The sequence below is a fragment of the Mauremys mutica genome, chromosome 16, assembly GCF_020497125.1.
Source record: "Mauremys mutica isolate MM-2020 ecotype Southern chromosome 16, ASM2049712v1, whole genome shotgun sequence".
Lineage (NCBI taxonomy): Eukaryota > Metazoa > Chordata > Testudines > Geoemydidae > Mauremys > Mauremys mutica.
Genome location: NC_059087.1, coordinates 22,786,133 through 22,798,601, shown reverse-complemented (window position 1 = coordinate 22,798,601; position 12,469 = coordinate 22,786,133). Strand labels below are relative to the sequence as shown.

The following is a 12,469-nucleotide window of genomic DNA, read 5'->3' as shown; positions in this document are numbered from 1 at the left end:
TGCTCAACCGGCGGCCAGGACGCGGGCGCATTTACCCCTGGTCTAGGCTAAATGATTTGTTTCACACCCCTGAGTATTTACAGGTCTGAGGACTGGTCAGTTGCTACCAAGTTGTTATTGTGCTTTAACATCTGCCATAGACCCATACTGGCTTTGTTCTTCTCTCTTTTCCAAAATGCAGTGTGCACAGGATTCCCTTTTTCATAGATAAGGATAGAGGTACTTACCTTCGAGCTGAGAACATTTTTCTGCACTGACACCATATTTTCCACTTTTCCTTACACCAGATTTTTAGTAAAACAAGATAAACACTAAAATGTTTACAGTCAGGGGCGGCTCTAGACATTTTGCCGCCCCAAGCACGGCGGCATGCCATGGGGGGCGCTCTGCCGGTCGCCGGTCCCACGGCTCTGGTGGACCTCCCACAGGTGTGCCTGTGGAGGGTCCACTGGTCCCACGGCTTCAGCGGAGCCGCGGGACCAGCAGACCCTCCGCAGGCATGCCACCGAAGGCTGGCTGCCTGCCGCCCTCCCGGCGACCGGCAGAGCACCCCCCGCAGCATGCTGCCCCAAGCACGCATTTACAGTAAGAGCAAATGAAAACAATTAAAATAAGTCTTTGCTCCTCCTCTCAAAAAGCTACCTGAACTCATCCTCACTGTCTGTGCTCTATCCCCTCTAAGTGCCACTGGCACAGACCTTTATCATAGTTGATGGTTCTTGTACTACCTTTATTCCTAGCTTGCTATCCCGGTAATTCTCACCCAGTCCCTCAGCCCAGCACCCAGTATAGGGGGGAATATCTTCCAGTCCTTCTCCCCGTCACCAGATTGCTCAGTGCCCTTGGGTAGGGGACTGCTTCCTAGATGGTGCTGGGGGGGGTGAAATCAGTCCTATTTTCCCCCATTACAGGCCTCTCCTCATCTACTTTGAAGCCTGATTAGCTGAATTTGGCAGTCAGTGAAAGGTTGCCGCCAATAAGCAAACCCCAGTTCCAGGATCAGCTTCAGAGTTCTAAAAAGTGACAATTGGAATACTACTTGTTACATCAGAGACTGACAGTTTCATTGCCCAATCCCTATGCTGGAGAGTCTCTCTCTCTCTCTCTCTCTCAGCCTCTGCTACCTTCAGCTCATGCTACTTTGTAGCAATTCTGCAATAGCCTGAGGGGCTTTTTAAAACTGATGCTACCCTATCTGTCTACTGTTGCCTGCATCCAGCCAGGCATTACAGAATAGATAGTACGGGTGCCACAATGGGGGGAGGGAACCTCATTTTCATGTTCCTTGCGGATGTCCCTGCCATCACCACTCAAAGCAATTGCACAGATCACATTTTCACTCTGCACTGTTTTCTGTAGCTACGGGCCTTCACCTTTTTAGGAGCACAAGTATGAGTAAGTATTTGGAGTAAGGATTTGAGTGAGACAGAAGGGGATTTGGGAGGAGTAGAGGAGTCAAAGTGAGGGCTTGGTTGGGGAGAAAGGGAGTTTGGGGTGTGTAACAGAGATGGGAAGGCTAGAGAGAAGGACGGAAAGAAAAGAGGAAGAGAAACGCATCAGGGCAGGGAATAGTGAGAGGCTGGAGTTTGGGTCTGAGAGACAAGAACCTATAGAACTGGAGATAGGCATGTGGGAAAGGGTAAAAAGAGAAGGCATGTGGTGAGGTGGGGAAACAGAGAGATTTGGAGGCAGAAGGGGGATTCGTAATGTGCAATCAGACAGGAAGTTGGTTGCACTTGGGACATGGCTCTTATTCCTAATTAGTAGACTATACAATATGGGCTTAATTCTCTATTGCCCCGCGCATTGTGCCATCACATTCGAATGGCAGCATTTTACACTCACTTTGCACTGATGTACATGACTATACCAAGTGAAGGGCAATGGAGAATTGGGCCCAAAGAGCATAACTCTTCTGTACTTTGGATAGTCTCTGCATAGTGCTCAGCAGAAGCAGACACTCACAGGAACTGGGTCCCATTATGGTGCTTGGGAATAGCATGAATGTATCCCTCGCAGAGCAGTTCAGAGGGCTCAGATTCATATGAGCTGTTCCCTACCCTCTCCCCAGCAGCACTGAGTGATCATGCACAGGGACAGACAAATCAAGAACAGTCATAATCCACTGTATAAATCCATGGTAGACCCACACCTTGAATACTGCATGCAGTTCTGGTCACCCCAGTTCAAAAACGATATATTAGAATTGGAAAAGGTGCAGAGAAGGGCAATGAAAATGATTAGGGATATAGAACAGCTTCCATAGGAAGAGAGATTAAAAACACTGGAACTGTTCTGCTTAGAAAAGGGATGATTAAGGGGGGATAAAACAGAGGCCTATAAAACCATGAATTGCATGGAGAAAGGGAATAGGGAAGTCTTATTTACCGCTTCACATAACACAATAACTAGGAGTCACCCAATGAAATTAATAGGCATCAGGTTTAAAACAAACGTAAGTACTTCTTCAAGCAATGCATAGTCAACCTGTGGAACTCATTGCCGTCGGATGCTGTCATGGCCAAAAGTACAATTAGAGAAGTTCATGGAGGATAGATCTATCAATGGCTATTAGCTAAGATGGTCAGGGATGCAACTCCATGCTACAGGTGTCCCTAAATCTCTGACTGCCAAAAAGCTGGGACTGGACAACAGGGAATGGATCACTCAATAATTGCCCTGTTCTGTTAATTCCCTCTGAAGCATCTGGCACCAAGCACTGTTGGAAGACAGGATTCTAGCTTAGATGGACCATTGGTCTGACCCAGCGTGGCCATTCTTATGTTCTTACTTGCAGGACTAGAGTACGTCTGGCGCAGCGCTCAAGCATACTCTGAGTGAGCAGAAGTTGTTTTTCTGTCCCTCTCAAAAGCATTCACTCTTGCTTATGATATAAGTCAATGCCCCACCTGTGTTATAACACAATCTATGATTGAACACTTCCACTCACTTTCTAATCATCAATAAATGGACGTTTGCTCCACAAATCCCACCCTAGACACCTTTATAGCGTTCCCATGTTGAGGATGGTGTTAAAGCAACCCAGGCCACATTGAGATTTTAAGTAATAAGATTTTGGAAAGTCTGTTGGCCATTTGAGGAAGGGGTGAATAGAAAAAGAGCATCTTCTTGTTTGCTGAAACTCCTGTAACAGGGCAGGTTAAAACCAAATCCAGTGCCCAGGACATAAATACATCTCACAAATCTTCTTAAGCAGCTCAGACTGTCCTGGTTCCTCAGGGCTTTGCCAAGGTATTTTCTTTGTATCTGTTACATGACTTATATCAAGTATCGTATCCTAATCAAGACAGACACCAGTGTCTTCCCAGGCAAAACCCCATCTTCAGACTGTAGGAACAGCTTTGCAGGCTGTGCAATCACTCACTGTCTGAGCTTCCTTCCCTTTGTAGGGGGAAGGGAAAAAGAAGTTCCATGAGAATATTCAGAGTGCAAAGATCCAGGTGATTTTTGGGTTCAAATGGCGTTGATTTAGGTTTCTGTAGCTGCAGTCTGAAAGTTCTGAAGATAGACATATAGCACCCATTCTGTATTCTCCACTCTGCCTGGGAGCAACAGTATAATTTTCCTCCCGCCCATGTCTGCCACACCACTTATTGTAATTCTTTTGTCAGAAGTTGAAGAGTATTTTCCTAATCATTTTATCAAGCAAGTGACAGTGACCAAGTTCATCTAATGGACATTGTACTGAAAAAAGAACTGTCATCCTTCTCCAGCTGTGCAACTGGAGCAGGTGTCTATGACCAGGAATATCATCTCTTAAAGAAGGACCTTTTCCAGGGGTCCAGCACACTATACACATCATTCACTCATACTTTTTTGTGGATCCTCATGCTTTCAGGCTAGGGAATGTGAAATAGGCAGGTTGTTGCTGTCTCTTTAAATGCTTCACACAGTTTTGGACAACCTTAGAATATAAGAGTAGCCATACTGGGGTCAGACTGATGGTTCATCGAGCCCAGTATTCTGTCTTCTGACAGTGGCCATTGCCAGATGCTTCAGACGGAATGAACAGACCAGGGATTCATCCCTTGTCATCCATCCCAGCTTCTGGCAATCAGAGGCTAAGGACACCCAGAGCATGGACTTGCACCCTTGACCATTTTGGCTAATAGCCACTGATGTACCTATCCTCCATGAACTGATTTAATTCTTTTCTGAATCCCATTATAGTTTTGGCCTTCACAACATCCCCTGGCAATGAGTTACACAGTTGACTGTGATTTTGTGAAGAAGTACTTCCTTCTGTTTATTGTAAACCAGCTCCCTATTCATTTCATTTGGTGCTCCTAGTTCTTGTGTTATGAGTAGTAAATAACACTTCCTTATTTACTTTCTCCACACCAGTCATGATTTTATAGACCTCTATCATATCCCCCATTAGTCATCTCTTTTCCGAGCTGAAAAATCCCAGTCTTTTGAATCTCTCCTCATATGGGAGCTGTTCCATACCCTTAATCATTTTTGTTGCCCTTTTCTGAACCTTTTTCAATTCTAATATATCCTTTTTGAGATGAGGTGACCAGAACTCATTCAGTATTCAAAGTGTGGGCATACTATGAATTTATAGAGTGGCATTGTGATGTTTTCTGTTTTATTATCTATCCTTTTCCTAATAGGAAAATCTTGATTTAAAAAATAATAATATTTTGAGTTTGGAACTAACATGGTATCAATAAATCATCTTGGACCCTGAGCCATGTTGGCTCATCTGTGACCCAAGGCCAAACCATCTGAACTCTCATTGAAGAAGAGGTTGGATTCTGTTCTGCTTATGATCCAGTTTGGAATATTTTGCTTTTCCTCCTATTTGTCTATTCTTGCCCTTGCTCACTCTTCCCAACCCTTTTATATTTCTCTCTCTGCTCTCTTGCTTGCTGGGGACTTTCCTCTAAGCTGGTTTTGCTACATGTGGGTCCTTATTGAATTTTTGTCCTGGATACAGCCTTCCCATCTATGACATTCCCATGCAATCCTTTCCATAGCTGCTGAAGTGGACTAGCAGATTCACTGCTTCTTTTCCAATAATTCCCTTGTGGCACAAAATATTTCCCAAAGCCACTAGTTAGCTGGCAGTCACAGCACTATCAAGGCCAACCATCACCGTCTTCCAAATTAGCTGTCCAAAGCCATTTCCCACAGCGTGAAGCTGTTATGAAAATAAGTAGGTATATGGGGACATGCTCCCCCAAGCCCCCAGGAATGCAGGTGAGCCAAGGGAGATACCCTTAGAATGAAGGGACACTGTAAAATGTCCTAATGATCTACTTCTCTCTTTAAAATATGAAAAAGAAAGAAAAATCAATATAAAATCCACAATTAAAAGTTTTTCAGATGGATAGTAAGAGACAGGGGATGATTGTGGTAAATCCCTCAGCTTTTGGGGAAAAATAAAGTCCCAAAGGTGTCACACATCTGTCATCTAATATATTAAACAATGAAGGGCTTGATTCTGATCTCCCACTGTTCAACACTGGAGCAGCTCCACTGACTTCAGGGGAGTAGCTCCTGAATTATACTGATGTTAGTGGAGTCATGCTCGGGCTTGAAACATCTTGTCTCATTTGACTTGTAATCTGACTACATAGTTGAAACGCCCTAGTTTAGGGTGGTTTCTTTTCCTTTTTTTTTTTTTGACATGTTATTTAATGTTTTATGCCTTTCTTTAGCACCTTCCATCTGAGGATCACAAAGTGCTTTCCAAATAGGAGCCAAGCCTCGAAAACACCCTCTGAGTTTTTATTATTACTCACTTTTAACACATGGGGAACCTGAAGCAGTAAAGGCCCATTTTTCAAAAGTTGCTACTGATTTGGGAGTCCCAACTTGAGATATCATAGGCCTGATTTTCAGATGCACTGAACACCCACAGCTTCACATGAAGCCAATGGGAACTGTAGGTGCTCAACAGCTCTGAAAGTCAGGCCTACGGTGTCTTACATTGGGTATGGAAAATCAGTGGTTACTGTTTAAAATTTTGGCTTCAGTGACTTGCCCATGATCACACAGCAAGTCTGAAGTGAAGACAGAAATAGAGCCCAGCTATTCTGTCTCCCACCTTGTGCTTTAGCTGCAAAAGCATCCCTCTTCATCCCTGCTCAGTTTCCCTCCCCAAAAAGTCAATAGAAATATTTTTACAACACAGATATTCACCATTAATTTAAATATGTATGCAGCGTGAATCCAAGAAAACCCCTCTGGTCCCTGAAGCAAGCAGAGAATGAGTGTGTGTGTGTGTGGGGGGGGTGTTTGGGTTGTTAATGGGGAAAGGAGCTTTTAAGTCAGGAGAATTCTTGAAATGGGAGATCTCCCTTACACACTCCAATTAGTTCTACAAACTGCATTCAGCATGGCTGATCATTATGGAGTCCTGAACACTGTGCAGTCTGCCAGGCAAATCCATTCTCAGATGCTGGGGATAGTAAGGGCCGTGGCAGTGGATTTAGGAGTGCAGACGTAGTTTGCTGCAGAACAGAGGGAAATCAGTAAGTTTGTTCAGTCTTTTGGACAGTGTTATTTTTGTGTTCATGTCACTTTAAGGACAGGAATGCTGGAAACAGAGGTATTTGATATCTTTGCTGGCTAATTACAGTGCAAGAGCCCAGTGTCCTGACAATGCCCTTGTCTCTGACCTGGAGGGGCCTCCCTGTCTCAGGGTCAGATGTAATTTAGTCTTAGGTCAGACTTGAGACTCTCCTTCCAGACTGACTGCACTTTGTTTTGAAGTGGAAACCATTTTCCGGTTTGAAATGGATTGAGACCATCAAACTCATTTTACTGATGAGAAACAGGGACACAAATGCAGAGAACCAGAGGTGAAGCTCAGTGTGTTCATCAGAGTGAAGAGTATTCAGCTGTGTCACCCAGGAGGTGATTGTTCTGCTCATCAGGCTGCATGAGGTCAGAGTTAGCATTTCCTGTTTCCATCAGTTATTATGCATGTTTACTACAGTAGTGGCTAGGGACCAACCACGAAAGGGGCCCCGTTGTGCTAGGCATTCTACAAATAGAGTGGTAGTCAGTCCCGGCCCTGAAGAGCTTACAATTTAGTAACTAGCCAGTGGGAAGCTTAAAAAGGAGGGAATGGTCACGTGGTAAAGCACAAGGCAGGGAGTCCTTAGATCTGAGTGCTGTTCTTAGCCCTGCCACTGAATTGCTGTGTGACTCTGGGTAAGCTACTTCACCTCTCTGTGGCACAGTTACTCCATCTGTAAAATGGATAAAGTCTTCCCAACCTCACAGCAAGGTTCTGCATAAAGTGCTTTGAGATCCTCAGACAGTAAGTGCTATAGAAGAGTAACATAATTATGAAAGAAAAGTGCTCTCTGCAACTGTCCCTGAACCACCAGCATTCACTACCTTCCAGCAACTGGAAGATTGTTTTTAATCCAATCAGTCCAGTTCCCATCCTCCTGCAGGTTTCTGTCCATATCAGTTGGCAGAATATGCTCTGGCTACAGCTCAGCTTGCCTGGTGTCCTCTGGCCAGAATTTGGGGGCTGGGTATCAAAACTCAACCTAATTCATACTGTTTGCATCATCATGTTCTGTTGGTATTGGAGAGATTATGACATTGCAACAGAAACGTTCAGTGTCACAATGTTGCCCAGAATTAACCCAGCACTTAAAAAATCACCCTGTACACCAAATATGTTAGTTCCTGAAAATCAGGTATGTTATGCACATTTCTATTGTCCCCTCTTTTCCATTTGCATGCCGACATGGGATTGAATTTGCCTATCCATACATGAGGGAATTAAGTGTTTTGGGGTACATAAGCCATTGTATGGAAAGTCATGCAAAGCTGTGCTTATCCAAACAGAGGTTAGGATGCAGAAGTATTTTGACAGTGAGAGTAATGGGTACCCAACTCCATTTGAGTGGGGGAAAGAAACAGAGGCACAGAACCAAACATACTATTTGGTAACATCTCTACCAGCAAAAACATCTTGCTCTCTGGGGTAGCAGCTGGGCTTAGCATTGCCATATGCCATGCCATGGTTGTATATATGAATAAAGGGATTATTACAATTTATCTCTTGCTTCAGAAGAAGGTGAGATCTTCCCCCTACTCTTACATGAGTAAGAGGAGCAAATTTGCCAGTCCCTGCAGGTCACCATTGTTGCAGGAATATTATGAGGATTGACACATTTCTGTCGCAATGTCATAATCTCTCCAGTACCAACAGAACGTGATGATGCAAACAGCATGAATTTATAGCATGAGGATTATCTGATGTGAGACATTTGTGACCAAAATAGAGAGTCTCCTTTCAAATGTGAAGGGTCAGATACAGGGCTCATCAGCTCACCTAAGCACACATAGGACCCACCAATCTTAGTGCAACTAATAACACTCTCATTCTCTAGTTGTTCTCTCATCACATTCTCCAAGTTCAAATTCTTACTTTTCTTCCTTTGTCTCTGCCTTCTTCCACAAATACTTTTTTTTTTTTTAAAGTTTATGGAAGGGGTAACCAGCAGTAACGGTATCTCACAGACAGTTGGAGGAGTGCTGCCAGAGGCTGGAGGAGATGTCACAGAGAAGCAGGAGGCAGCCAGGGTTGTCATAGGTTTGCTCAGGTGGAAGTTGCTCTGGTCAAAGGTAGAGAGGGAGCTAGCTGGTATTTCACATGTCTTTCGCTGCATACAAACCCACAAAATCTGGGGCCAGCTGGTTCATCTTGTGTCCCTTATAAGTATAGGGGCTTTGTAGTGGGAACCAAAGCTGTCTGCTCAAGATCTTGGGTTATCAGCTTCCAGAGTCACCACACCTCATGGGTGTCATGGCACTGAAAATCCTTTTAGAATGGGCTTTACATCAAGATCTTTTTCTCTTACAAGATGCCAAATGGCATGATAAGTTTTGATGTGCCTTGTGGCAATGTATTTGCTGGCTCCATGCTGGAGAGCTTAACAGACCCTGCCTGAGTCTTCTCTAATTCTTAATGATCTCCCACAAAGCCAACATTGGTCTTTACTAAGGCAAATTGGATTGTAGTTCCCAGAAATAGAGTGCCATATTCTGTAATCCTTTACACCACTTTTGCCCAAGAGTAATTCCATTAACTTCAGAGTTAGTCCTGATTTACACTAGAGAGTAAATAAAGAATCAGGCCCAGAGAGCTTCTAGATACCAAGGTGAAATTATTGAGACACACAGTGGCCAGTCTCCACTGAAGCTATTGAAGGCAGCATTGTGTGCATGCCATCAATGCAAGTGCTGATAGGTGGTGCTTATAATTGCTTCTATAACACCCTCAGGAAGACGGCAATAAAAATCAGTTCCATAGATGCAGATAAGTGTATAACTCTTGTCTCGATTAGCACGGCACTAGAGTACCAGAACAATATAAAGAGAGAGGAAATTCCCAAGAACTCAATAACCTGACCACGTCAAGACAGAATAGGGATTCTGTCTTCCTCCGTGTTTGGAAAGTAGCTAAAACATTTTGAGAGTTTCCAGAACCTAATATCTAACAATCATTAGTATTTTTGGTTACTAGTCCACCACTCACCTTCTGTGGGTCTCCTTCCAAGTTCATCCCCATGTCCCCATGCATCAAATCACCAGTCAGTTTCATAGAATAGCAGGTCATAACTCCATCAAAATGTACACCACTGGATCTGAAGCAGCAGAAGTTGAGTGAAGGCAAGTGCCAAAGAGCAGGTATGACAATAGCCAGTGATTTAGCCCTTTATGCCGTACAAAGTACTAAAATGCCAGGAGCAGATCATGTTCATGCTGAATTTGACAAACATAGGACCTCATCAGTGGGATGTGGTGAGTAAGCTTTTCAGTCATTAAATATCAACTCCAAAGCCATGCCACACTGGGAGTATAACTGCGCTGCCCAACCTGGGGAAGGATGCCAATCTACAGTACATCCCAGTTATTAAACTATATATAATTTTAGTCCCCAGTTAGACTTTCTGAATGAGTAATTCTGCCTTCTCACCTAAGGGCTTATCTGTCCAAGGGCACTCAGAAAAATATATCCAAATTAACTGAAGGTGTAAATTGAAAGTGGATTATTTAAACCCCATGAAACCCGTGAGTATTCAGAATTAAAGTGGGCTTAAATCAGTTTAGCTTATTCATAATTAACTTATTCTAGGGCCACTGGCTTCTGGCCATGATCTAGCCCTACCAAATAAATTCTCACATCCAGAGTGACTCACAAGTGAAATGCAAATCTGCTGAGGTTTTTACTGATGTAACAAAGCTGATTTATATTGCTACCTTTCACCTATGCTTCACTAATATGTCCAGTAGTTAGTACCCTGAGAAGCAAGGTTGGACACACAACTTAAAAACCACACTGATTTCCTTAGTATCTACCTCAATGGTAACTCAACTATACATGGACACAGATTGCATTTGTCTGGTAGCACAGGCTGCATCTTTACACACCCTGAGCTCATCCCTAAATTTTGTTTAACCCTGATTGATTTCTCTTCACATGGAGACTCAAAACTCACCTAATGAAGTTCAGTAGCAGCTGCTTTCATCCCATTCTGAAGTACAATGAAAATTTGAGTTCAGAACTAAGGTATCCCTGGCATGCAATACATCTGGGAGGCCTTCTGGATGCTTCACTGTTAGTGGACACTCAAATAGTGATGTTTGTTAAAACACATTCTTCTGTGAAAGGTGGGCTAGGAAACTGCACCCCATCCTGTCTGACTCAGATTTGGTCACAGGGATATAGCCGTTGTTCACCTCCATGCTTGATAACTGCAATGCGTTGTACCTAGGAATAGAAATGCCAACCCTGAAAAAGCTCTAATTGGTTTAGGGTACAGCAGCCCAGCTACCAACACAGGTCCCTAACAGCACATCACCCCAGTGCTCTGCTCAGAACACTGGCTCCCCAATTAATCTCAAGACCGCTTCAAAGTTTGGACCCTAATCTTCAAAGCTCTTCATGGGAATGGCTCAAGCTACCAAAGAGACTGCTCCGTCATTTTGCCCGATGAGAGGTACGTCCTTCAGATACTATAAATGTGTCAACTACAGGGATGAGACTCATGAGCATTGGAAACAGGGCTTCCTTAGCTGCTGGCCCCAGCACTGGAACTCACTCCCACAAGCAATAAGAATGCGCCTGCACTTTGACACCTTAATAATTAAATGTACAAGTCACTTCAACTTAGCTTTCTCACAATAGCAAAAAATAGTGGGGGAAAAACCGACAATTGGGAGCTGGAAGGTGGGAGATAGAGATCCTTGTTACCTTAACTTGTAGAACTTTGTAAGATGCTTAGATAACAGTGGTCAGTAAGGGACGGACAGAGACATTGAATAGATAATGCTTCACAAGGGGGAGAATGCCTAATTACCAACTCTGATCAGGGCATTATGTTCCTACATAAGATGGGCCAAAGATCTGTGGTTGCAAATGTTGTGGTGACATTTAAAAATCTGTGACATAAGATAAATTAAATATAACATGAAAAATACTTCACATCACAAGCAAATCACCTCATTAGAGCGTTCGGGGTGGCATTGGAAAGGAGTTATCCTCCGCTTCCCTGATAGTGTAATTTATATGCTGGACAGACCAGAATAAAATTTAAACTCCCTTATACCTTGTCTTCATTGGGAATTCTCCCTTACTGCAGCCATTGGTGTAGTTACACTGACACTGCTGCACCACTGCAACCCCTAGTGTAGGCAAGGAAAACCGATTTACACTGGTAGAACTTATCCTGGTGGGCTACATAAGGGATTTTGCATGGATGTAACTGCAGTTGGTTGAAATCTGGGCTAATTCTTAAGCTAAACACAGTCTTAGTCTCCCCACTGCCTATGGAAGCTGAAGCTGGGTCTCCTGAATGGCAGCATGTAGCAGTAGGACTCTTTTTTTTTTTTTTTTTTTTTTTGCCTGCAGGTATCAGTTATCACGGCCTCTGGGGCTTACACACATGGAGTTGTCTTCCTGTCCTCTGCTCCTCAGATTGTTGCCACAGGACCAAGTTTGCATAGTGAAAGGAGGAGAGTAAAGCTCAGTGCTGGGCTACATTCAGGCAGGCAGTCTTGGCCTGGGAACTCAGTGAGGAACAAGGAAGGAGAGGATGCTGGAGTGGAAGTGATTTGAATTAGAACAAACTGGCTGCTGAATAGAAGCTTTTATTCCAGCCTGGAGAAGGCTTTGTTAGTCAAGCACATGTGATGCACAAAAGCCTCTCCTTGAATTCATTGAGTTTTAATTGGTTCTCAGGTGGGGGAGGAGATGGGTGTTAGGAATTAGGGATTCCTTAAAGAGACAATATCATTAAAACTTCACCCCTAAGATTTAGGAGTCTGGACCAACTCATTGTTTTTTATGTTAAATGAGAGGATCAGAAAAATTGAGAATGAGGAGTGGGGGGGATCCGTAATGGAGAGAGAGGAGAGAGATCTGAGTGTTAGGAGGGTGAGGGGCAGAAGAAAGAGAGGAAGGGAGAGA

The 12,469-nt window shown here is 43.7% G+C and overlaps 1 protein-coding gene and 1 long non-coding RNA gene across 7 annotated transcripts in view; one reads left to right on the top strand and one right to left on the bottom strand.

The window, feature by feature from the left end:
- MSI1 (musashi RNA binding protein 1) overlaps positions 1-12,469 on the bottom strand; it is a 107,002-nt gene that overhangs the window by 42,995 nt on the left and 51,538 nt on the right. The window contains exon 1 of one of the 6 annotated variants that reach the window (XM_044989639.1): positions 9,536-9,649. The exons of 2 other annotated variants lie outside the window; for them this stretch is intronic. Coding sequence is in view for 2 of the 4 variants with exons in the window: in XM_044989629.1 (XP_044845564.1) it covers positions 228-346 (119 nt within the window). In the remaining 2 variants the exon portion in view is untranslated. Of the gene's footprint in view, positions 1-227; positions 357-728; positions 993-7,377; positions 7,464-9,535; positions 9,650-12,469 lie in introns of those variants that run through there. 3 more of the 6 variants (XM_044989631.1, XM_044989637.1, XM_044989629.1) reach the window with 3 other exon arrangements.
- LOC123350856 lies at positions 7,636-12,249 on the top strand. Its single transcript, XR_006573857.1, has 3 exons — positions 7,636-7,688; positions 10,817-11,000; positions 11,912-12,249. It is a non-coding gene; the product is annotated as an uncharacterized LOC123350856 (long non-coding RNA).